Below are 25,390 nucleotides of genomic sequence, written 5' to 3' on the forward strand. Positions count from 1 at the left end.
AAAATCTGTCTTACAAGGGCTGTGTCTGGCTACAGGGATGCACTTTGCTCACAGCTCCATTATATCTAAGGTCTAAATTGTGGTCTCCCTAATTGCCACTGTATTCATTGCTTTTCTTTTTTAATTATTATATTTATAAATGAATAAAAACAACCTACATAAAAGCATGAAAAATGTCCATAAATAACATGTGTAACAAATTCATATTATCTATCATTCAATTCCATATTATACCGTCTTTCAGTTATTAAATCTTTACTTGAATTCTATCCCTCCCAGTGCTGATCTTCCTATAATCTTATACTTCCCTTTCCTTTGTCTGATCCATTCCCTTCTGTTTTCCTGTACCTCATTTGTAATGTCTTCTATATTTATTTAGTATGATATTTGAGGTGTAATAATTATTTTCATATCAATTTATTCAAATGTCCATAAATAACATGTGTAACAAGAAATATTGGAGGATTTTGATGTATATTGTCATAAGAATAATCTTGTCACAAAAATAGAAAAGAAAAGAAACATCAACACCCAAAGACTGACTATTGAAAATATGATATGGTGGATTTAGAAAAACTAACTGCACACTAAATGTTGGGAAGTTTTTGTCCTTTGTATTCTGTGCCTTTTGTTTTAATTGTTTTATACTTTTGATAAGCTTGTTTTGCCATGGCCTTTGGCTAGTACAATAAACATTAACTTGACTTGAAAAACTAACTACATTGATCAGAGACAAAACACTAACTAGGTATCATGAAGTTTGGAATGATTTGATAAAATTCTGGAAACAAAGTTGGGGACAATCATTAGTACTTTATTTTAAAGATCAACCAGCAGCCTTAAATACATTTGCCTATTCTGTCTAATTCATTTAATTCATATACAATATATAACACTTATATAATATGTATATAATATACACTATATGAGAGTCAATATGGCATAGTGGTTTGAGTGCTGGATTACAGCTCTGGAGACAGGGTTTGATTTCCAGCTCAGCCAGGAAACCTACTGAGCAAGTCACTTGCTCAGCATTAGGGGAAGGCAAATGCAAACCTCCTCTAACCAAATCTTGCCAAGAAAATCTCATAATGGGGTCCCCTTAGGGTCATTGCAAGTCAGAAATGACTTGAAGGCACACAGGAAGAAGAAAATCAATAAAACACTTTAATATCTCTGATGTTCTTGGTTATCTACATTTCTGTATTTCCACATTACATTATGACAAAGTTGAATGTGTGAAAAAATGTTTTTCTATATAAAGTACTTTGTTACTTTGTTCGCCTAGCATATGCTTCATGTTTAACAAATCAAGTTCTGGTTCTATTGGAAATGTAACATTTAATATATCACATATCAGTATATATTTCTTGGACAAGTCTCCTTTGCTTGAGGGCACTTCCAACAATTACTATTACCATTTTTGTACATTTTGAATAGTTTCTCCACTGTCAGGTACCTTCTGTACAGTATTCTGCAATAATTTTTGTTTAAATCGTATGAAAGTGTAAATTTTAATTTTTTCATCCAGGTGAGTTGCCAATGTTCTAACTGTAAAGGATGACCAATGTTCTGTGCTCACTTAATCACTGAATTTTTTTACTACTTGTTCTATAGTTTATTTAAGTAATAATTTATATAATTTGTCTATCATGTGATTATCTCTTTCAGATACTGTATTCATTTCAAGCCACATTCCTTGTCCTACCTCCTTAAATAACATTTTATATCCCTTGGGAAGTTGCAAAGCACAGTACCTGGATAGCAGCTACCCACCATATTAACTTACTAAGGAATGTATCCAGGCTAAACACTTTGGGAACCCATGATTTAGTGGTGGGCAATTGAGGAGGGAATTGTAGTGAGGGCAAAACTGCTGTGTTCAGATTTGGGGTGGTGGTCATTTGGAGGTGACAAATAAACTGTGGATTTTTTGAAAGTTTTATGTCTGGGGACCTTGGGGAGGGGCTTCAGGAGATCGAAAGATTTTGCCCCAAGAGTAAGACTTTTCCCACCTCTAGTTTAGGGCAATTACATTTTATTTTTCAAGTATGTTCACTATCAGATAATCAGCTACCAATATATTACAGTACAAAAAAAATAAGTTTCTTTCCTTATATAGAGATTTCAATCAAGAAACCAAGCTATATTGCAAACCTTTTCAATTACTGAAGTATCTGTAAAGCTTTCATTAATTATCTTTAGGAGATAGTCTCTGCTCCTCTTTAGATTATTCCTGCATTCTTCTTGTTCTTCTAGTGACAGGCCATCATTCTCCATCTCTTCAGCTTTCCTCTGGAAAATCTATCCAAGAGAAAAAATTCAATCATGGATGCAGTTTATGGAATTGTGACGGATTAGTGAGAAATATACCATAAAGACATTCTATATTTACCAGAGCAAGATTCCAATATGCAACAACATTTTTAATGGCTTCAAATGCTTGCATAGCATCCTCTGTTTTTCCATCAACAGCATCCAAAACAGCAAAAGCTATGCGTGCTTCTTCTTCATATTCATCAACCTGAGAAACCTAAAAGTGCAATTTACTCCATTAGTTTTAAAGAACAGATGTCTTATTAGAGAATAGTTTACAAATATAAACTAAAGTACATATGAGTATCAGTTACTAAGAAAATCATCTGATCTTGAACCAGGTTGGAATATCCCTTGATACACTGAAGTCTTCAAACAAAGATGCACAGCTGGCCATAAAAAACAATGTCTGTCCTGTTTAGGTGATGCCAGGGCTGCAGGGATCCTTGGGCATACTTCCTGTGCCATGATGTACCCACACTGTTCCTTATGGGAAAAGTTGCTCCATTCTACTCTAGTTGTACCACATGTATTGGACAAAATTTGCATGCATCTTCTCTCTTCTCATGACTAGCAGCAAAAGTTAGACATTATCATTATCACCATCATCTATTAGATGGCAAATGTTCAGCTTTTTTGGCTAAGAATTCTTTATACCAGAGGCAGGCAACTTATGGGCCTCCTAATATGTAATGACCCTGCAATTCTCAGCAACCGAAAAGTGAGGAATGATGGGAGCTACCATCCAACAACAACTTGAGGGCCTCCCTTGCTTTTGAACAAAGGGCACACAGCTGCAGTTGAGAAGTTCCCAATGCATAGCATACTGTATGACAGGCAATCTTTATACTGAAAGCTTCTCATCGACAAGTTCTATCTGAGCACTAACCTCTTTACAAAACCATTAGGGGGAATTCCTGGACAGTTAGAAGTTTAGGGCTTTCAATGTGTTAACCATTCAACTTTGTCACAAGTAGGATGGCAGCAAAGGGACCAAATCAGTGCCTGGAAATATCATGTGCATCGCAAAGGACTAATCCTGATATTAAATTCAGAGTAGACAGACAATTTTATATATCTGGGAAAAATATATATACACATCTAAGTCAAAATCTTCCCCTAAATAATCAGGTTTCCAATTAGTGGCTGGATTCCTACACCCAACTATTCACAAGCAGCAGGTATGACTGTTCTCTCAATTATACATGCTGCAGGAGGCAAGAGGTTAGCTCTTGTATATGTTCTTATAACCTCTAAGATAAATTAATGGTAAAGCCCTCCACATATGTCTGTTGAATGCATCTGAGCAATATATGTGTTCATTTCAAATGCCCGGGTCTGTAAATTTCAGTTTGTCAAGTGCATATGCATCACTTGAAGTTTTTCCCTGCCTTATTTTTTGCACAGAAAAAATGGGTCCATAGTCAACATAGGAATCCCTTACACATCACACATGCTCTATGGGCTGCCTGATTCTCACTCTTGATTTAACTGAACGCTTTCATGTCTGTCCTTAAAACTTGCAGCTTGTAACTGGTGCTTGCTTGCCAGTGTTGAGAAGGTAATCTTTACTTTGGCGAAGGAAGTAATAACAAAACATGCAGCTGGGGAGAAACTACAAGAAAAAGTTGAAAATGCAAACAGAATTCTGCATTTCCTTTTTGTACTACCTGGATATCTTCACTATGGAAATGTTTAAACAAGGGATCAATTGGTTCAGAAATACTCCTCTTCTTCTTGATTGTTTCCAGCATTGGCAGAACTTTTTTCCAGTAATAAACACTTCGTCCAATATATTCTCTTTGGTCATAGAATGAATTAAGGCTACAGCCCTGTGAAATAACAACTAGAGTTATCTTATATATGTAAGAACACCTGAAAATTATAGATCTTTATTTGTACAACATTTTGCTTACTGTGTATATTCATGTATAAGTCTAGAATTTTAGGTCAAAAAACTGATCCCAAAAACATGAGTCGACTTATCTATGGGTCAATGTAAGTACTGTACTTTAACTCTTATTTAAAAAAAAAGAACCATTCCCTGGTGAAAGGCAAGAAAATAATCTGTACTGGAAGCACTGACCCCCTCTATTCTCTTATTCAGCCAGCCTTTAGTGTGAGCACAAACAGTTATGCTTGCTGGAATTTTGTAAATTTGTTGGCATTGTTTTCCTTCGCTTCATCCCTTACATAATTTGTTAGATGCTCCTAAGTTTTACCCCCGGTCATATCAAAATCCATAATTTTGGTCCCCAAACCTGCCCCCGACTTATACATGGGGTCGACTTATAGTCAAGTATACATGGTAATTGCAAGCCCATATTGTACCACCATAAGTGTTAACTCTCAGCATAGTATAAAATAGTAAGCAATTTGTAAAAGTAAAGGTAAAGGTATTCCCTGTTGACAACGTTGTCAAGTCATGTCCGACCACAGGGGGCAGTGCTCATCTCTGTTACTAAGCTAAAGAGCCAGCATTGTCACAGACTACTCTGTGATCATGTGACCAGCATGATTGCACAGAATGCTATTTGCACAGAATGCTATTTACCTTCCCACTGGAGTGGTACCTATATATCTACTTGCATTTGCATGCTTTCGAACTGCTAGGCTGGCATAAGCTGGGACTAGCGATGGGAACTCATCCCATCATACGGCACCCAGGCCTCGAACTGTCAACCTGCCGATCTTACAATCAACAAAGTCAGTGTCTTGATCACATGAGCCAAATGTACAGCATTTGAAATGTAGTGTCAGTAACTTTCTGATTATTTTTCTCACAATATTTAAATACATCCAATTCTGCATAGGCTATATGAGATATAGTTGAGAAGTGAACTTTAGAAGATTTATAGTCATATAAAATGCCCACTGCCTACTTACTGTTTTAAGGAGACTTTTTGCCCAGTGCACGATCAGGGCTGGTTGAAGACCATGTTTTCCCAGAGCTCTAAGGATACTTATCTCATGTTGAACTAGAATCCTCACTTTTGCTGCTGTCCCAGGCCTGAAATTAACATTTAAACAGAAATATGTCAGTTGTACAATGCTGCTCAAACAACCAGTTTCTTTCAATCTTTTGCCAAAGCAAAATTACTTTCTTAACCTACCCTCTTTTTTCCAGCCTTCAAAGCCACCTGAATAACAGCTCCAGAGTGTTTCCTAGACTTTCAGAGTACGTTTATGAAGTGTGGGTGAGCTGCAGTGGAAGGAGTAATCCCCCCCCCCCCCATTCCAATGGATTCTCCTATTCTGCTACAAATCCAAGGTTGGATACTGCCTTTAATTATAACTTGGATCATGTTAACTAGCCATTTTAAAAGATAAAATATCAGACTGGAAGTCACTCTCACAAAAGTTACTGAGAGATTTTCTTGCCAAGTCCCATGTTAACATGTAGATATGGATATGAAAGCCCAACATTTCACACCAAGTATCAGGATTTCTATAAAAATGAAGGCTTCCCTTATCAAATCTTTCAACATGGTAAGAGGTCAATGTGTAAGATTAAAGATACTGAATTACTGATCTGAAGTCTTTCACAACTTATCTATCACACGCTCAAAACAAAAAGCAGTGACCATACTTACACAGCTCGTTTGTGAATTAGAGCATATACAGCATCCCACCAGGCCCTTTGCCTCTCAGTACAAAGTTGTTTGTATACAGGAAGTGGCAGAAATCGAGGATAATGTGCAGAGTACTGAGTACTGAATTTTTCTTGTAATTGTAAGTGGCTAGTGAATATCACCCCAAGTAGAAACACCTTTAAACACACCAAGTAGAAATACACATTAAATTATACAGAAAGCATTACTGTACAGAGTCATATTCTAGTAAAACTGGTACATAAGGTATTTTCTTACTTCAAGGTCCAACATGCAAATTGATTCAGGAGCATTTGTCTCAAGTCTTGAAGTTTCCTGGGGCAAATGGAAAAGCTGTTTTAACCATTTGCGAATGACTTGTAGTGTTGGTAGTGAATTCCAGTGCAGACCCAGCCATGTTAGGTGTTGGAGACTACCACTGTGAGCTCTAATGGCACCTAAAGACAAAAAGAGGTACTGATTTGATTTCCAGAGACAAAGGGGTATTGCCTATGACATAAAAAGATAAGCATCATTCTGGGATTTGGGTTATATAATTTTATGTCTTCTCATATAAATAGGCCAAAACGATATCACTCCATTTTGGTTTACAAAGACAGCCTTATTCACATTCTTAATTAAAAGACATAAATGAATCCTGTAGCACCTTTGAGACAAGCTGGGGAGGGGGGGGAGGGATTTCTAGCATAAGATTTTGTTCACTTTAGTCTGTTTCACCAAGTGCAAGTCCACTAAATACAGTTGGCTCTCTGTATCCCTGGATTCTTTATCCATGAGTTCAAGCATCCATGGCTTGAAAATATTCAAAAAATATCTATAAATTCCAACAAGCAAAACTTGAGTTTGCCTACACCATTTTATTATCCATTGAATTTAACAAGATTTGCATATTGGCAGATTTTGAGATCCATGGCGGGGGTGTGTGTGTGTCCTAGAAGCAAATCCTAGGGGATAGCAAGGGCCCACTGTACATTCTTAACTAATTACACAGTTTAAAAAGCAAAACTGTAAATTGAGTGGTGGATGAGGCAGTTCTCCTGATACAAAGCCATTATGAGCTATTATTCAATTGCTATATACTTGGCTAAACATTTTTTTCTCCATGGGAAAGTGGTGCACTCTTTGAAGAGTAACAGGTCAAGAGGATAGCACAAAAACATTGTCCACTGTGATGCCAAAAACATTATATGCTGATCCATTTATGTACAGCCAGGTGGAGAGCTGCTGCATCAAAAGTATACATAAAGCTTTAGTCATCGTAACATACAGCCATGTATAATCTAAGATGGGGTCAGGAAAGTCCAGATTCATTAAATTCTCCCATTAAAAAACATCAAAGGCAGGAAACCCCCACCCTGCCTGCAAAACCTTGAGAAGTGGCTGTATTTGGGCTGACTCCCTGAACCAGAAGTGATCGTGCAAAAGACTACCCATTGTCAAGTCAAAGGCTTTCATGGCCGGCATCCATAGTTTTTTGTGGGTTTCTTGGGCTATGTGGCCATGTTCTAGAAGATTTTCTTACTGATGTTTTGCCACAGATGCTGACAAAACATCAGGAAGAAAATCTTCTAGAACATGGCCACATAGCCCGAAAAAACCCACCAAAAAACTACCCATTGTAGTTGCCCATCCCTATCTAATGTGTACTTCTGCTGCTTCCGTCAGTGAAACTGGGAAGGGGTAAGCCTCCCTTCCTCTCTTGCAGTTCCCTCCGTTGTGAGCCTAAAAAACCCCCAAAAAACCATGCTCCAGACCATGTTAACGCTGCTATGGAGGGCTGCAGGGGAGTCCTTGTGAGTGCCACTTGCAGATACAGCAGCATCCAGTGGAAGTACACCACTAAATACACCTAAGGCATTATTGGGAAAGGGGAAAGAAGAACTTGTTTTAAAATACTTCATTTGTTACAGTGTTAATATCCAACTGCTTCTTTCATTATTTCATGCTTTAAGTTAAATTGCCTGCATCTGTAATGTGGAATGTCTTTATACAACACATATGCACATATTCACTACTCAACTCAAATTTCTTACCAATATCGTATCTAGTTAGTTCTATATATTCTGGTCCTTGTACACTAACATTTCTGATATCATCAGTGCCAAGGAATGAGTTTTCTCGAGAAGAACCATTCCCAAATAATGCATCAAATAAAGCTGACTGGCCACTCTTGTTTGCAAATGATTCAACAATCTCCTTGAAGAAGTCTGGCTTGCCATAGCTCAGATTTAATAGCATATGTCCTGTAAAGGGAAAAGACACATGGTAATAACAGTTTAAACCTAGCATGTATAATGCCAGCAGCACTGAGATTAAATCTTGTCAACCAGTAGAACACTAAGTTCTGCTACAATTTGATAGTTGTGTCCTAAAAAGCCTGCATTATAGTAATTTGCAGTCTAAACTAACATGACATATAGGAAATAGGGTCTGAAATATATATGTAATTTACTACAAATTTTAATCTGGTGAAAATAAAATAAAATTGGCCAGGACTTAGGCTATTTGCATATTTGTTTGCTGCCACTGCCTCCTTAATTGCTACTGTAAAGACACACAACACTTGCTAGGCTTAGGCTCCCAGGAGCAGCAACAGTAGCAGCAATGAAGCTGCATCATCCATCTATCTATCTTTTTATTTATAGCTACACCTCTCCACATTGCAGGAGTTGGTGTTTTGGCACAAATGTGGGTGAAATGGGCAAGAAGGAAAGGATGAGATGGTGGAGTGAAGTGGAATTTCTGGGAGGCAACCTTTCAGCAGGATGATCTCAAGAAAAGGTGTGTGGTGGATGGTGACTAGAGTTGTGGGGGGAAGAGGAGGAGTAGAACAGAAAGAGGGGGTGGGTTGTGGGAAGAAGTGGCAAGCTGGCAATGGTTCTTTCTTCTTGGTAACTGTAGGTACTGGAAATGGTGTTCTGGCAGCTGAGAGAAATAGGTTGGCTTTTGGTCAAGTCTTTCTGTCCTATTCTTATCCCCAACCCCCGTAGCCAAAGTTACAAAGCATTGCTGAACACCTTTTCAAGCCTACGTGGCTGATGAACTGAAATACTAAGATGAGGGGAAGTGGGGTTGCTGCTAAACAGCTGAGATTATTATTTATTCATTCATTTTTTTTGTTTTTTATTTATATACCGCTATTCCAAGGATCATAGCGGTGAACAGCAAGTAAGCTAATTAGCAAGTAAGCTAATTTGCCCCCAACAGTCTGGGTACTCATTTTAGCGACCTCGGAAGGATACAAGCCTGAGTCGAGCTTGGGCCCTTTTGCTGGTCTTGAACTCGCAACCTTGTGGTTTTGAGTGAATGGCTGCAGTACAGGCATTTACCCACTGCGCCACCAGGGCTCCTTTTTATACCTATTTATACCTATTTATACCTCACTCTTCTGCCACAAAGGCTCTCAGAGTGGCTTACAAATTGTTAATTAGACAGTTCCCTGTCCCCAGGCTTACAATCTAAAAAGACGTGACATAAGAGGAGAAGAGAATGACAGTGGGGAAGGGAATCAAGTAGAACAGATACTTCCAGTTCTTCTTTCCTTCCAAGGCTAGGGCAGTGCAGTTGGAATGGAGGGAGGGCCCTTCATCTATCACTGGGGCTAGGCATGACAGAACTAGGCCTGCCATTCCTTCTCTTCCTCCAAGATGGAGGGAGGGCTTTCAACCTTCTTCTGGGGCTAGTCTTGGTGGAACTGTGCCTGCCTCTCCTTCTCTCCCTCCAAAGCAAGGGTGGTAGCAGTTAAGATGGAGTAGTGGGGGGGCTTTCATGTACTTTTGGGTCTAGGTGTGGTGGAGCCTAGATGCTGAGAAGCACCAATCTGCCAGGTTTGAATGCTCAAGAAGGGAATGTGCAATAGCCAATTTAAAAGTTTGCATTCTGTGAATAGTGTTCATCTATTACTTAACCATGTTACTGCAAATCTGGACTGTAAAAACATGTGTTATAGAACTTACTGCACTACAGAACTTGAGTTCAGAGAGTTTTGGTCTTAACTTTAAAAATTTATGGAACAAAGGAGAGGAAACTGTAGGTCTGAAGATGTAGTAAACGAAATGTGATCTGTTGTAGCTCAGGGGATTATGGAAGAAGTTGTGGTAGTATTCCCAGTTTTTTATCTGCTTTCAAATCCCTAGAATCCTTAGAATTAACATTGGTTTTGTTACTATTTCAACTCAGTGACATTATCCATTACTTGGATATACTTATTAAATGCTAAAAATTTTATTTTGTAAAGAATTACTATATTTATTTTCTTTACCAGATTGGCTTAGTCGGTCACAGGCTAATATTTCCAACTTTTCTTGTTCAGCTTGATCTCCTTTTATTAGTTTTGATTTTGGTCTTGGAACCTGGTAGGAAATAGGTAAGCATGAGAAATCATCTCTTCAGTGAAGATAAAACAGCAGTACTAAAGTTAAGAACAAAATTATTTTGAGGGCTTGGATAATCAAGTCATACATTCTACCTTTTTACTTACAAGAGTAGGTTTCTATTCAAACTGGCACCAGTGGCATTTTTTAAAGAGGTGCTTGAGATCCTGATTGATATAAGGATAACAGAATCTGGCAAGATCTCAGTAAAAGCATCCTGAGGCCACACTTGCAAGTTCCTAGCATTGCAATAGTGGCACAAGGTACAATCATTTGGTAATATGACAAAACAGGAACTAACTGGTTGCATAGAGCAAGCAGCCATAATGCACACTATTCCTGCAACAAAGTAAATGGTGGAGCAAATGGGGGAGATTGGTATGAATATGAACTCTGCCTGTCTGTAAAGCACAACAAGTGGCATGGCCAGACTATATAACATTATTTCCAGACAGCAAGTAACACCTCGATTTCATACATTTTTCTCCTTTTGTTTGTATATACAAGATTAGTTAACATGCATAACAAGTTGTAAATGTTCTATTAGAAAGTAGGAAACAGCAATCTAAGGCGCTTTACATACGGGCCCTATGGGGTGCAGTCGTGACGTGCTAGGGTTGCCTCGGGGCGTCCTTTACAGACGCTCCACAACCCTAGCACATACCTGCCGTGCCATAATGGCGGCGCCCTGTATACACAGGTGCCGCCATTATGATGTCACGACCGCACCACAGCCAAACGACGTGCTGTGCTCACGCCGCTGCAGGGCGCTTCTGGCGCCCTTTCAGTGGCGCCAGAAGGAGCTCCAAAACAGAGCTCCTTCCTGGGAGCACCTCATTCCTGCAGCCACCAAACGGCTGCAGGAACGAAGCCGGGAGGGAAAGGGGCCAAGTGGACCCTTTCTCTCCTGGCAGCGGCTCCCTGGGGTGTCCTGGGGCATGAAGCCCCTAAGACACCCCTTTCCAGGACGGGGGGAAGCGGCATCTTGCTGCTTCCCTGAGGCCTGGAAAAGCGTCAGATCGGGGCCTCCGGGGCTGCCACTGTGGCTGCTCAGTCCCCGATCTGGGCGGGGATTGCAGCGCCTGCAGGCCGCCCCAAAGTGGCGGTCTGTATCCCACCTAAGTTTCACATCCATACAGAAATATTTGTTACCATAGGGGTAAGCACCCAATCTTTGTGTTCCCTTGCCAGTGAATTTGCTTTGGTGGTGGTGGTGGGGAGCTATTATCTGCTTTTAAAATAAGGAACAATTGAAGTACTGCTTTGTTTCCAAGCTAAACTGCTCCCAGAAGCATGAGTTGCCTTGAGCAGAAGCTGTGTGCTTCTTGTACATTCTTTATGAAAGCAAAGTTGTGCAGGTTTTTCCCACTGGGGCAGGGTAGAAGCAGGAGCTACTGCAGGTAGCCTGCAGTAGATTCAAGAAGCCCCAGTGTGGCCACCCCCAACCTCTGAACTTGTCCACTGCTGCTCTGTTCATTTTAAAAACACTGTTTTCTACAACACAAGTCATGTAAATAAATGAAAAGCATGTTACCTGAATAAAGCTTACCTGAAAAGCTAGAAGGTAACACAAAGCAGCCAATTCAGAAATGGCCCTCCATAACATCTCGCTTTGCTGGGCCATTTTCAAGAGCAGCGTTCCAGCATGCATATAGAAGTGGCCTTTCATCTCCAGGAAAGTTATAGAAAGTTCATCATTTCCGGCTGCATGTGGCTTCACTGAATGAAGAGCATGATCAAAACTACAATAGATGAATGCATGTAATAAACAGATTCAGGGCCCAGATCTTACTGCTACAAAACTAGCAAACGTGCATCTATGAAAATAAAATCTTTTCATTTGTCTCTTTACTCTTTTGTCTCTTACTTTTCTTTGCTATTCTTCAGTGCAGAGAACTTCAAATGTGCAAAGAAAAATGCAATTTTTAAAATTCCAGCTGACCCAAGGGGCTTTGATACAGCCATAACATGAAAACAGTGCCAAAATGGCCATCATTTAGAGCAAGGATAGGGATAAGGTGGCCCTGAAGCCATTTACGATGCACCAGAGGATGAATAATAGCCACAAAAATATTATGCAAAAAAAGCATTTTTTTTAAAAAAAAATGTAAAATTAAACCGCAAAAATGTAAAGTAAAAATGTCTGCATCGCCTGGGGCAATTTCAAGATGTTTATGGACCCTTCCACGAGTTAAACCTAGGGAGACTTAGAAACATGGCAAAATTGCTCTCATCCCAACTACAAGGTGTAGGTGCCTTTTTAGTCAATATCATTTAAAAAAAAACTTTAAAACTGTGGAGCTTATGGCCGTGACCTTGGTCCAAAACACACTGCAGAAGTAATCCAGTTTGAGACCACTTTAACTGTCCTGGCTCAATGCTAGGGTATTCCAGGAAGTGTAGCTTTGTGTGACATTTAGCCTTTTCGGTCAGAGAGCTCTGGTGTCACAAGAAACTACAATTCCCAGATTCCCTAGTACTGAGCCAGAGCAATTAAAGCAGTCTCATACTGGATTATTTCTGAAGTGCATTTTGGGCATTTGTAAGGTCAATCTTGTCCCCAACCCTCGGGAGCTGGCCATCCCAATTTATAAGTTTGTTATGCAAAATGAAGGTACCTTTCAAGGGATTCTCTGCTTTCCTCTACACCTCTGTTTGAAAGTGTCATTACAACCAGATTGGAGTAAGCCAACAAAAGATCACGATGTATCTTTCTCCAATTACTTTTATCAGATTCAGACTCCTGTGCACATTCCAGATATTCCTGCAGGAAATCATTCAAAAGTTATTCTTTCGTGAAACTGGTAAGCTTTGGCCATCAAATCACCAGTATATCCATTATGCAAGGTGAGATCCCATTTCATAAACTTATTTTCTACTGAAATTCAGTAGTCTATAACTAAAGTGAAAATCTTATTCTGCACAATATTATGGGGAGTTACAAGGCAGAGATATTTAACACTGTCTTTTGGAAGTCAGAATACCATCATTTCAGTAGACTCCAAAAGGGGAAAAAGTCAGGAATTTTCCAGGAACAGGAAAGTTAGTTCTCCCTCACACCCATCCTATACCACATAAAAGTGTAGGGCAACTGCCAGAACAAAGTCTACTACTACTACATACTTAATGCATTATACCTATTTACTGCACTAAATCAACATAGTGCATGGGGGCCTTAACAAATATACTTTCATAACAGCTGCATTCATATTCCAGATCATTGGGGTAATGCTTTACCACTAGCAAAGTAAATGAAGAAGAAAAGCAAATTATGTTCCACAAATACTTGCACAAGAACTGATGGATAGTTCTGATGAATCTGCTTATGCTTGAAGCTGAAAACACAGAAGCAACTCTTTCCATTTTGTCTCAGTTTAGAATAATGGAATCATAAATAAAGTGACTACAAGAGCTATCTGGTCTTACCACTTGACATACAAAAATACATAACTAAAAGCATTCCTACAGTGTCCATCCAACCAATGTTTAAAGGTATCTAACAAAAAATAAAACATTCTCTGTTTAAAGACCTCTATAATAGACCTTTTAGGGGCCTGCAGACTGGTAGCTTGGAGCAGCCCGAGGTTGCTCCAGACCTGGTTGCCTCTGATCAGTGCAGGACCATAGTGACTACATGGCCTAGTCCTGATCTGGGTCACCGCCGTGGTCCTGAACAGGCCACTAGCAAAGGGCTGACTTTCCCCGCTCCTTTTAGTCCCGGCTTTTCCCATCCAGGTGTGCTTTCCATGCAGCTTCCAGCCACTCTGGGGGCATGTGCCATCTGCACACCCCACCCCCAAAGTGGCCAGAAGCTGCTCTTTCCTGATCATCTATTTTGGGCCCTAGTCGACCTATTTGACTGTTGTACAGCTTTTACAGTAAAAAAATAAATCATCCCAACATTTAGGTGGAATCTATTTCCTTTTAATTTGAATCCACTGGTTCTTGTTGTAGTCTCTGGAACAGCAGAAAACAAGGTTGCGCCATTTTCTACATAATATCCCTTCAGATATTTAAAACAGCTATCATGTCATTTCGTGTCCAAATGAAACACACCGAGTTACCTAAGTTGTTTCTCATAAGGCTTGGTTTCCAGGCCTTTGATTATTTTGGTTGCCCTTCTCTGGACACCTTTCAGATTCTTCTGTACAACCTGCTTTCACAAGGTATGAAACAGACTTTCTATGAGCTGAAGATACCTTCTGTACATAGAAGAAAAGCTCTACTCTTCCTTCAGTCTACTAGAAGGAAAATGTGGCCCCATGAGGCCACAATCCTTTCATTGGTCCCTTACAGACAGGTCAAAATCAAGCTGCTTTGGGTTACTTTGAAGGTATGCTGTTTAAATGATGAATGCGTCCTAAGATTCCAGAAGCTGCGGCAAAGCCATACTCCAGTCCTTTGACTGGAGTGTGGCTTTGGCACAGCCTCCGGATTCTTAGGATACATGCATCATGTAAACAGCATATCTCCAAAGTCACCCGAAGCAACTTTATTTTGGCATGTCTGTATGGGGCCTTTAATTGCTTGCTTCAACCATGCTCTTTACCATGTAAATGGCCTGTTACAATGAAGAAGGTTACACAGAGTTTAGTTATTTAAACGATGCACACTATAATACTCTCCAAAGGGAATGTTTTACAACACACACAGAAGAAAATACAGCCACATAAACCTTAAGTGTCTGTACAACACACGAGCACCATTCCAAGCTTGACTTCAAGGAAATTTTCTTCTCTGCTTCTTGACAATGTGTCACAGCATCTCTAAGTCTTTTGTTTGACAAATACAATTTCACTAATCTGATATTAACGTATACATCATCTGGTCTGGCATGCAGTTCTGACTGGATCAAATCAAAAAGCTGATTCCATCCATCTTCACTTTTGCAATCCAATAGACGCTCCTACGGTGAAGATATAAGACAAGATAAGGATATAAGACATGTTGAAAATAATGTGCATGCAAACATATGTGCACGCGCATGTAGTTTTAACATCAAAAATGGATAACATCACCCACCCACCCCCTTTTAAGAAATAGCAGTGTATGAGTAAGTTAGTTTGAAACTAAGTCGAATCTCAAGTTAAGAACATAAAAATTACCGATACATGTATTTAGTCCCTCAGTTTTTTATTTTGATTACAGATTTCAAATTATGGAAGGAATTATTACATGCTCTAAGGTATCCATTTCTCAGAAGAAAAGCCTCAGAATAAAGAAGACTAATAAAATTACTCCTGCTGTACTACTGCCATATTTAACTTTTGATGCTGCCAAGTCTATGTAAGGTGTAATTCCATGTAACAACCAATGGCTGTTATTTACCCACTAAAGCCTAATCAAATTAAGAATCAAAAAGCAACATGCTGTTCTCTAAGCGAACAACACTAAATTACAAAGTAATGGATAACAAAGTATTTTAAATACAACTGTGTTCAAACACTGTGCACACTGTCACACTACTCAAATGTAAAGGAAAGTTTACCTTCAGGCGGAAAACTAAAGGACTTCCAGGAAACACCTTGGCTGCTCTCTCAACCCAGTATTTTGCTCTTCCATCAGTAATGTCATTATTGCATAGTAGTTCAGCAATTTTTAATATAAGATCTTTCTGTGTTGGGTTCAACTCCACTGAGCGCTAAAACCCCAATTAAAGAGAAGAAATATATCCAGTTTAATTCTGAGTTTCTGCATGACAGAATTCTGCAATACAGAAAACTGTAATCATAAACCCAAGTTATGGAAGCTTAAATATTTATGAATATTTTAATGTTGCATTGTAACTAGAAGTGTACCCAGTGCTATCTGGTTATCTACCTAGTCCTTGAACAGGGCATGCTGGATCTATTTTCCCACTCCTTGTAATTTTACCAGCAGTGTCCCAGGGGGCTCTTTGCCATTTTCCCGCCAGATTTTTTTAACCTCAGGAAATTCTGTAGCAATACCTTGACTCTCCCCCCCCTCCACTTTCAGGCGTCTTAGCAGCATTACCTCAAGGTTCTAGCCTATTTTTGGATAAGCACTTTGGTTCAGTGAATCTGAATGGATCAATATGATCCTATTTGAAAAACAGGATGACAAGTACTAGTCATGACTTTTATTTGACCAGATACTGACAAACTGGAATGGTTGCTGGCCTAAGGGGGAAAAAAAGGATCAGACAAAGCTGCTAGAGCTCAGAAGAAGTATGAGATGAAAAGGAAGTGTGCTGGTTTGTGCAAAATAACAGGTTGCTTGAAATTCAGACCATAACCTGCATAAGATTCAGTAACTTGGACAAATGATAGCCACAAAATACATTTAGCATTATAAGGCTAACAGAACAGAGGTCTATGATAGAAGAGTTAAAAGCTCCATGGGGAATCACCCCTTCTTATTTCCTGTTGTTTGAGAGCACCAGCTGGATCGTACCAGAACTCAGTTAAAATGTTCCTCTTTTGCTCATGTACTTTACATAAATAGGAAAGAAATCTAGTCAGATAATGATCCATTTAGCGAGGTAAGCTAACATACTGGCTAAGTGACTTGTTAATTATTACAAAACTTAGCAAATGATTTTGCCAAATCTTTGGGAAAAATAAATACTGAATATATTCAAGTAAGAATTTCAATCACAACATCTAGCAGCCATGTACACAAAGAATACTGTCAGTCTTTTCTCACCTTGTAACAGCCTACAGCTTTCTCTATGTTATCTTCAGCTTCATAGAGTTGTCCCAAGAATTTGTGTGCCTTGGGATCTCTTTCTTGAACAGCAAGGTATGTAGATATGTACCTTTGCAAAAACAGCATAGCAAGTTAACATGACAGCAATTAAAGACTGGTGACAGTTCTCACTAAAGAGCATCATGTGTCCCAAGTTATATGTATGTTGTTTATAAATTCAAAACACACTATTCAGTGTTAAAGAATACCCAACACTATTTATTAATTTAAATCCTGCCTTTCTCCAACTTGGGATCTAAGGCGTTGTACAAGATTTTAAAGGCAGAATACAATTAAAAAACTTTTAATATGAAACATGTAAAAACGTGATTAATCTAAATTTATATTTTTTTAAAAGAACGAGTTATAAACAACATTCCAACCAAATTAAAACAGTATTAAAAGACTTTTTATCTGCTACATCCACTAAAAACCAAAAGCTTTCCTAAATAAAAGGGTCTTTACCTGATGTCAGAAAGACAGTGGGGAGGGGGACAATTGGACCTCCTGGGGAATCATAGAATATGAAATAGTGTTCACTTGGGACAAGCCACCAAGGTGGCTGACTCTTGCATCTTACAGGCCAATGGGTCTGGGATAGTGGTGAGACCAAGAGAAAGCCATCCCTTGCAGATCATATAGGAAGATAAGGTTTTATAAATAGTCTGGACTCAAGCTATGTAGGGCTTTAAAGATCATAACCAGCACCCTGAATTATGCCTGGAAACAGATAGGTAGCCAGTACTGTTTTAGCAAGGGGGTTATATGATCCCTACAACCAGTCAGCAACCTGGCTGCAGCATCTTGGACCCACTGAAGTTCCTGAACAGTTTTCAAAGGCAGTCCCAAATAATGTGCTACAGTAATTCAAATGGGATAGAATTAAGGCTATGTCAGATCTGTCTCACTACATTTGATCTCTCAAGGAAAGGCATAGCTAGTGCACTAGTTTTGGCTGTGCAAAGACACTTCTGACCATCACTGAAACCTGAAATCCAAGCTCAGATCTGAGTCCAGGAACACACACAAGGTGTGAATCTGTGATTTCAAGGGAAGTGTAATCCCATCCAACAAAGGTTAAAACCCTATGCATTATTTCTGCATAGTCTACTGTCAGTATCTGTGGATTTGCCATCCGCAGCTTGAAGCATCTATGGATGGCAAGTCCACATTGAGGTAAAAGTGGCGGCAGCGGAGGAAGTGAAAGAGGGAAGGCGGTTGGAGCCTGAGGCCAGTGCTAGGATCCCACTGGCTGACTCAGAAGCAGCCTTCTTCCCCCCGTCTCCCTTGGCCTGCCATTTAGCTAAAGTGCCATTGTTTACAATGGTGGTGCGGCCACATGCGAACAATGCGGACTTGAGCATCTGCCAATTTGGGTATTGGCAGAGCGTGCAGCAGAATGGATAACTCGAGGATACTAAGGCCCAACTGTACTACATAAAACTTGTATGAAAAAATTCCTGAGTCCCTATAAACATACTTTTTGCCACATATAAAACTGGAAGCCAGAGATCTTATCAATAAAAGGTTTTCAAAATCTGAAAAGGAGCCATTAAGAAGCACAGCATAAACATCTTTTGGACTAAAAACAGAGAGATCTATTACCTTTTAGCAAGTTCATATTCCTTTGCTTCATAGTACAGCTTGGCGAAAAAGAATCCTTTCATGGATTTCTGAGAAGAGATAAATGTGTGTGTTGTTTTAAAATTGCTAACAAATTGTTTGGAACTTATGATGGGACAGATTTCAACACTTCCATATTCTAGAGCAATGTCTGTAAACTGTGTTCATTAAGGGATTTTGGACTTGACCAACATGGCTGAGGCTTCTGGGAGTTGAAGTCCAAAATCTCTTAAAAGGCACAGTTTGGGGAATCACTGTTCTTTTCACTTCAGAAAGGAATAATTCAAACTATTCCAGATGTCAACAGTTTTAAAGCTACTGACCCTTGTTCTTACTAACAACCATTTCTGCCATGCAAATACCTTATGTTCACAAGCACTCTTATCATTCTACAACTCTACAGTATATATTTATCTTACAACAGCACAATAAAATCGATCAAGACAGGGATGGAGGGAGACAAGTGTCTCAAGGCTGGTAGAGTGGCTATTTAAGGACACTTAGGGAAGATTGGAATGAGTGAGATGTGAACTAGTAACTTCAAGAAACCACCCTTCAGGTGCCTCAGGAAACTCTTCCCTCACCAACGAAGGTCTGAGTCAATGAATGTTCCAGGGTGAAGAATTTTCACTGACCCATACATTGTACAACCACAGCCATATTTGCCCATCATTTCAACCCGCTTTGGGAAGTCCAGGAGCACCCATTGCTTTCACTGAATTAAAGATGTCACAAATACAGTATCTCATTTTAACTCTTTTATGACAATTAGACCACAGATCTCATATAAATGCAATGTACTAATCCCATCCCATTAGCTCTATTATTTTGCATAGTCAGACTTAGAATTATATCGATATATAACACATGTCAGCATCATACTTAAGTCTAGTTTTTTAAAGTACACAATTGATGTCTCAAATTAATTTCAGTTAAAATGGTTACAAAACCAGTGGATATTTATTATTTCATGATTGCAAAACAAAGTGTCACATTCAATCGTTGCCACATGTAACAATTTTATGATTTACAGTAAGGCATTCTGAGGAATTGCTGGCTATAAATGTCTGTTTCACATATTCACATGATGTGGTCTAATATATATGACTAGAACTTTTACTATAGTTCCTTTTTTGTTGTGTGCCTTCAAGTTGTTTTCAACTCATGTTGACTGACAATAAGCACACGTGAAAGGCCTGACTGTATGTGCATGGAAAAGTAGCAAGCGAGCAATTTTCTTGGTGTTGCTGTTGCTGTGTGCCTTCAAGTAATTTCTGATTTATGGCAACCCTAAAGCAAACATATCAGGGGGTTATCTTGGCAGAATTCATTCAAAGGGGGTTTGTCTTGCCTTCCTCTGAAGCTGAGAGACTGTGACTTGCCAAAAATTACCCAACGGGTTTCAGTGCCTGAATGGGTCTCCAGAGCATAGTCCGCTGCTCAGAGCACTACACCACATTGGCTCTCAAGTCTTTCTTACCTTCTGCTAAATCTGAAGATCTAGTTACTGTTTCTTTTCTTTTACTTAGAACAATGAGGATTAATATGTACAATAAAAACCTTTAAAAAAAACAGTCTCAACAAAATAGAACATTTGCTACAATCAGAATAGGGATTCTTCTCTAATCCCTGTCAGCACATAAATCACAACTGCTAATAACCAGAATCAAAAGTGAAACTTAAATAAAGCTACTGCTTTTTCCTATTCCGGTCCTTGTCGAAGTAGAGAGAGTTCAGGAAGGAAAAATCTCCAGGGAATTTCAGGACAGAAACTTTTCAAACACTATACATTTATTTCACTTTTAAACTATCAAGCAATTCTAATGAAACAAGTTTGGGAAAAGCATTGAAGACTGATTAAGAACAGACAACTGGTGCCCACGGTAACAAATGCACAAATATCTACACACGGACAAGGTTCATAACATTTGGAAGGAAAAAGCAACCTATGTTGCATGCCTTGGAGTAGTTGTAGGATTGCTGTTGTTTTAACAGAAGTGTTTAAAAAGTTAACACAGGAACTGAAAGGCAGATGTCAACAGAACAACTTGGGTTGAGAGTTTAAAAAATGTACCTCGTGATCACAATAATAATACCCCTCTCTAGTGGACAGAAATGACACAGACTGTCAGACTATGATGATAACTGAGGAAACCTGGAATGTCCAATGGAAAAATAATTCTAAGCAGTTAGTCTGCTTCTTTGCAATTCCCACCCACAGTGGCTGAAATAACACATCTGGGGCCACCAGGGATGGTAGAACAAAATAAACAGAAAGACATTCAAAGGATACAGTGGAGTGGCAGAAAATAAATAAATAAATAAATAAAATGATGATTTACCATAAAACTATTAGGCATTGCAGGGCTAAACTTCTGTGCCCTCAACTTATACATGAGGCTGCCTTATAGTTGAATATGTACAGTAATTAATTATTTATGTTCACAGTGAGAAATTGCCACTATTGCATTCTGAGATATTCCACTGTTGGATGTACAGTATAGTCCAGCTATATGTAAGAACGCGGAGAAAATATGTTGCTTTCCACCCTCCAGTAGTCTTTCATTAGTGTTTCAGATGCTTCCATTTTACAACACAGAATCACAGAGATGGAAGAGACCCCAAGGACAATCCCCATTCTGCCAAACAGGAACACAGAATCAAAGCACTCCTGACAAATGGCCATCCAGCCTCTGCTTAAAAACCTCCAAAGGAGGAGACTCCGCTACGAACCAAGGGAGAGTGTTCTACTGTTGAACAGCTCTTACCTTCACTATGACTTCCCTTTAAATGTTTAAGCAGGGCTATCATACCACCTCTTAACCGTCTCTTCTCCAGGCTAAACATACCCAGCTCCCTAAGTCTCTCCTCATGAGGCATCATTTCCAGACCGTTCACCATTTTGGTCCCCCTCCTTTGGACCTGCTCCAGCTTCTCAACATCCTTATTACTAGAGCAGCATTTAAATATGTCATTGTGCCAGTGTGGCTGTAATGGCCCCAGTCATTACACTGTGGCCTTCCATTGGCAATAAGTACTGGCTGATGTGCTTGTTTCCCCATGACCCACCTGCAGAACTGTAGTTCCAACAGTGGTATTCCAATCTTTTTTTTTTAAATCCTGGCTTGATCCTGGCTAATGATAATAATTAATATGTTTTTATTATGACACACCACTCTTTGTAAAATGCAGGGGAAAGTGGGTGTGGCTCCAAACAAGAAAAGACCATAAGCTGATTTACATCCAGATGGATAGAAAATACAGGCAGAAACAGCAGCAAGTCTATTGGTTGTCAAGGAGAGCCCAGGGAAGCGATGTTGTGCTTGTAAGAATTAAAGAGGCAGAATTTGCACAGGGTACTCATTCTTCCTCCTCAATGATACAAGGATGGAAAAAGCACCACTTCATAGGGTTTTCATTTATATTCTTACAGCACAATTCTATACACTTGTCCCTCCACATCTGCAGCTCTGACTTTTGCGGCTTTGATTATTCACGGATTTTATTACTATGTTCTCTCTAGGACTCTCCAATGCAACTCTATGGTCAACCTTAATCAAAAGTCGCACTGAAGGACTTGGAGATTCCTAGGGAGAACACTCCACTAGGCATTTGTAGCTCCTCCAGAGCAATTCCATAGTCAGTGTCTGGCGGATGTTGACCACAGAGTTGTACTAGCAGACCTAGAGATCCCTAGAGAGGTCTCCTCTCAGGGAAAAACAGTGTTTTTGTTATTTATGTTTTTTCCACATTCAGGGGAGTCCTGTGCCCCTAACCCCAGCCAAGGGGGAGAGAAGAATACAGTGTCACCTATTCAGAGGCAAATCCCAATGAATTCAAGACCTAAGACTGCAAACTTAACACCCCAAGATTGCTTTGTTCTTTAACAGTCAAGACCCAGTAGAGTGCAGCATCTGTTCTCAGTCAAGGAGGCTCCAGGTGCTTTGAGCCTCAGCTCCCAGAATCCCTGCCCAAGAGTCATGCTGCCTGGGGGTTATGGGAGTTCACATCCAACATCTACCACTCATTTGGTCCTCCTCTCCCCAGGGCACGAAACTCACTGGGTGTCTTGGAGCTGGGCATCCCCCATTCCTCCAGCCTGACCTACTTCACAGGGTTGCTGTGAGGATAAAGCGTGCATGTGGGGAGGTATGTACACCACCTGAAGCTTGTTGGTGGAAAGGTGGGACAGAAGTGTTTCTAATGAGCAATAACACACACCTGCAAAAACTAGAACAAAACACTGTTTTCAATATTATAGCTGCGTATAATGTATTTTATTTCTGGGTACTAAATCTGAACAACACACAGTTCTTTCACAACTTTGGTATTGTTATCAATTAGCGTGGTGCTGATGTTCCATTATGACTCCTGTCTGCGCTTTTGAACAGATGCTTGCGTTTCTGACCAGCAAACTGAACTGCTTTGAAAGTCTACTAGGAGGCTTTGACCCCTTTCTTACGCTTTGCAAGATCCTTTCAGTCAGCAACATATTACACCACAGAAATGTGAAAGCAAGTTGTTGGTGGAAGAGCTGTATGTGTTGGAGCAAATCTGAGGCAATTAGTTTTGGATTGAGAACACCAAAATCCCTACCAAAGCAGCATTTAAAAAAAACCACGATCCTCAGTTGTGTAGCCCTGTGTGATTAAAGATGGGGTTGGGCTGCGACTCTGTAGACCACAGGGTTCGCTTTCCTCATAGGGCATGGTTTCCAGGCCCTTCACCATTTTAGTCGTCCTCCTTTGGACACATGGCTCCAATTTCTCAGTGTCCTTTCTGAATTGTGGCACCCAGAACTGGACACAATATTCTAGGTGGGGCCTGACCAAAGCAGAATAGAGTGGCACTATTACTTCTCTTGATCTAGACACTATACTTCTATTGATGCAGCCTAAAATCGCATTGGCCTTTTTAGCTGCCGCGTCACACTGTTCACTCATGTTCAACTTGGGAGTCTACTTGGGCTCCTAGATCCATATATATATATATATATATATATGTATGTATACATACATACAGGTTCACTTTAGGATCACCATAAGTAAAAAAAAAGGACTTGAGGGCACGCAACAAGAACAGCTGTTTTAATAAAATGTATTAAATTGTTTGGAAAATACTACTAAGAATATATATATGTGTGTGTGTGTGTATATATCACACAGACACAGACATATAAAACCATAATGTACCCACAGCTTGCTCCTGCAGCCTTAGGGTCGCATGGGCAATGCCCATTACAAGCAGGGTTTGGGAAGCAGCAGGCAGGAGCCAAAGTGACGTCACACAGTGGAAGCCCAGCGTTAACGGCGCCCGACGGCGCGTGCCGACAGAGACCACCCAGGACGTGGGTTGGAGGAGCGAACTTCCAAACCGACCAATCACCGCCCGCCTTTGAACTCCCGAAGGAATAAGGGACGCCCCCTACCCCCCATTCTCCCTCTCCCTCCCTCCCTGACTCGCCTCTCTGGGAGAAGGGGCCGAGGCCTGCAAGGAGGACACGTAGCGATCCACTTCCGCCCGGTTGCGCCTCATCATGATGGGGACGCCCAGGAGCCCCCCCCCCCGGCCAGGAAGGGCCGCACTGTCGCCCCTTAGGCTCCGAAGGGGAGGAGGAGGAGGAGGAGAGCGGCAGCTCAGCCGAGCCGGAGCCCCGAGGAGGTGCGCTTCTCGCAGAGCGGTGACGTCGACGCCTTCGCGACGGAAGTGACGCTGGGGGCCAGGAAGTGACGCGCTCTTTTATGATCATAGAGAGGGGAGGGGCGTTCCCTTCAGTTTCACATTCATGTACTCTAATGCCATAGCAGTAATTAGGCCTCCCTCAGGCAACATTCATCACTTGCACGATCCTTATGACTCACAATCTCTAGTCCCCTTATATATATATATATATATATCTCCCATTTCTCTCTCTCTCTCTCTCTCTCTCTATATATATATATATATATATATATAAACATAATTTGTTTCCTATATTATTTAATGGGTTTAATTCTTATTATCTGTTAATTTTCGCACAAATAGTAATATAAGATTAATTAGACCTCTTACCACATTTATCACTTACATCCTTATTACTCACAATCTCTAGTCCCCTATTTTATATTTCTCATATATATATATATATATATACACACCTTGTTTCCTATATTTTTTATCCAACGTGTCAAATTCTTCTTGTTTTTATTAATTTTTGCACAAATAGTAATACTACACTAATTAGACCTTGTACAGCATTTATCACATCCTTAATACAATCTCTAGTCCCCTAATTTATATTTCCATATACAAAGCCCATGATGGAGCCTTGAAAGCCTGCAACAAGTATTTTGTGCATTTCAGTTGGCCAACAAAGGTATCACTGACTGATGGGTTTTGGTTTGGATTTGTTAAATGGCCAACGCAGGCCCCCCTGAATGTTTTCTGTTTCCTATATTATTTATCTAACCCAACTAATCTACACATTTTAATACCCACAAAAACGTTTAAAGACACACACCAGTATCAATAAGAAATACCTATTAAAACTTCAACTTCTTAAGTTTCCAGTTATTGGTTTCAGTTGTTCAGTTATTGGTTGTTTCTATAATAGTTTTCCATTTTCATTCTGTGAATTATATATTGTAATTTTTACATATAACTCTGCTTACTTAATAATTAAGCTTACTATTTAATACTTGTTTTCCTGTCTGTTTCATTCTGTTACTTGTCTATAAGACATATTTTTTAAAAAAGGTATTACAGTATCAGTTTGCTTTC

General features: G+C 39.8%; 1 protein-coding gene across 4 annotated transcripts in view; it reads right to left on the bottom strand.

The window, feature by feature from the left end:
* Window positions 1-24,318, bottom strand: part of LOC149319245 (E3 SUMO-protein ligase RanBP2-like) — a 52,032-nt gene extending 27,714 nt beyond the window's left edge. For all 4 annotated transcript variants that reach the window (XM_089511358.1, XM_089511359.1, XM_089511357.1 and 1 more), the window contains exons 1-15: window positions 24,095-24,318; window positions 18,614-18,681; window positions 16,967-17,078; window positions 15,789-15,941; window positions 14,976-15,206; window positions 12,919-13,064; window positions 11,850-12,042; window positions 10,189-10,279; window positions 7,961-8,170; window positions 6,186-6,364; window positions 5,910-6,085; window positions 5,203-5,326; window positions 3,987-4,148; window positions 2,396-2,533; window positions 2,158-2,304 (exon numbers count right to left, since the gene is read on the bottom strand). In XM_089511358.1, coding sequence (XP_089367484.1) covers window positions 2,158-2,304; window positions 2,396-2,533; window positions 3,987-4,148; window positions 5,203-5,326; window positions 5,910-6,085; window positions 6,186-6,364; window positions 7,961-8,170; window positions 10,189-10,279; window positions 11,850-12,042; window positions 12,919-13,064; window positions 14,976-15,206; window positions 15,789-15,941; window positions 16,967-17,078; window positions 18,614-18,681; window positions 24,095-24,169 — 2,205 coding nt within the window. In that variant the 5' untranslated portion in view covers window positions 24,170-24,318. The remainder of the gene's footprint in view (window positions 1-2,157; window positions 2,305-2,395; window positions 2,534-3,986; window positions 4,149-5,202; window positions 5,327-5,909; window positions 6,086-6,185; window positions 6,365-7,960; window positions 8,171-10,188; window positions 10,280-11,849; window positions 12,043-12,918; window positions 13,065-14,975; window positions 15,207-15,788; window positions 15,942-16,966; window positions 17,079-18,613; window positions 18,682-24,094) is intronic.
* Window positions 24,319-25,390: the final 1,072 nt, after the last annotated feature.

The sequence above is a fragment of the Sceloporus occidentalis genome, unplaced genomic scaffold (assembly GCF_023333645.1).
Source record: "Sceloporus occidentalis isolate IW3139 unplaced genomic scaffold, rSceOcc1.0.p SCAF_2, whole genome shotgun sequence".
Lineage (NCBI taxonomy): Eukaryota > Metazoa > Chordata > Lepidosauria > Squamata > Phrynosomatidae > Sceloporus > Sceloporus occidentalis.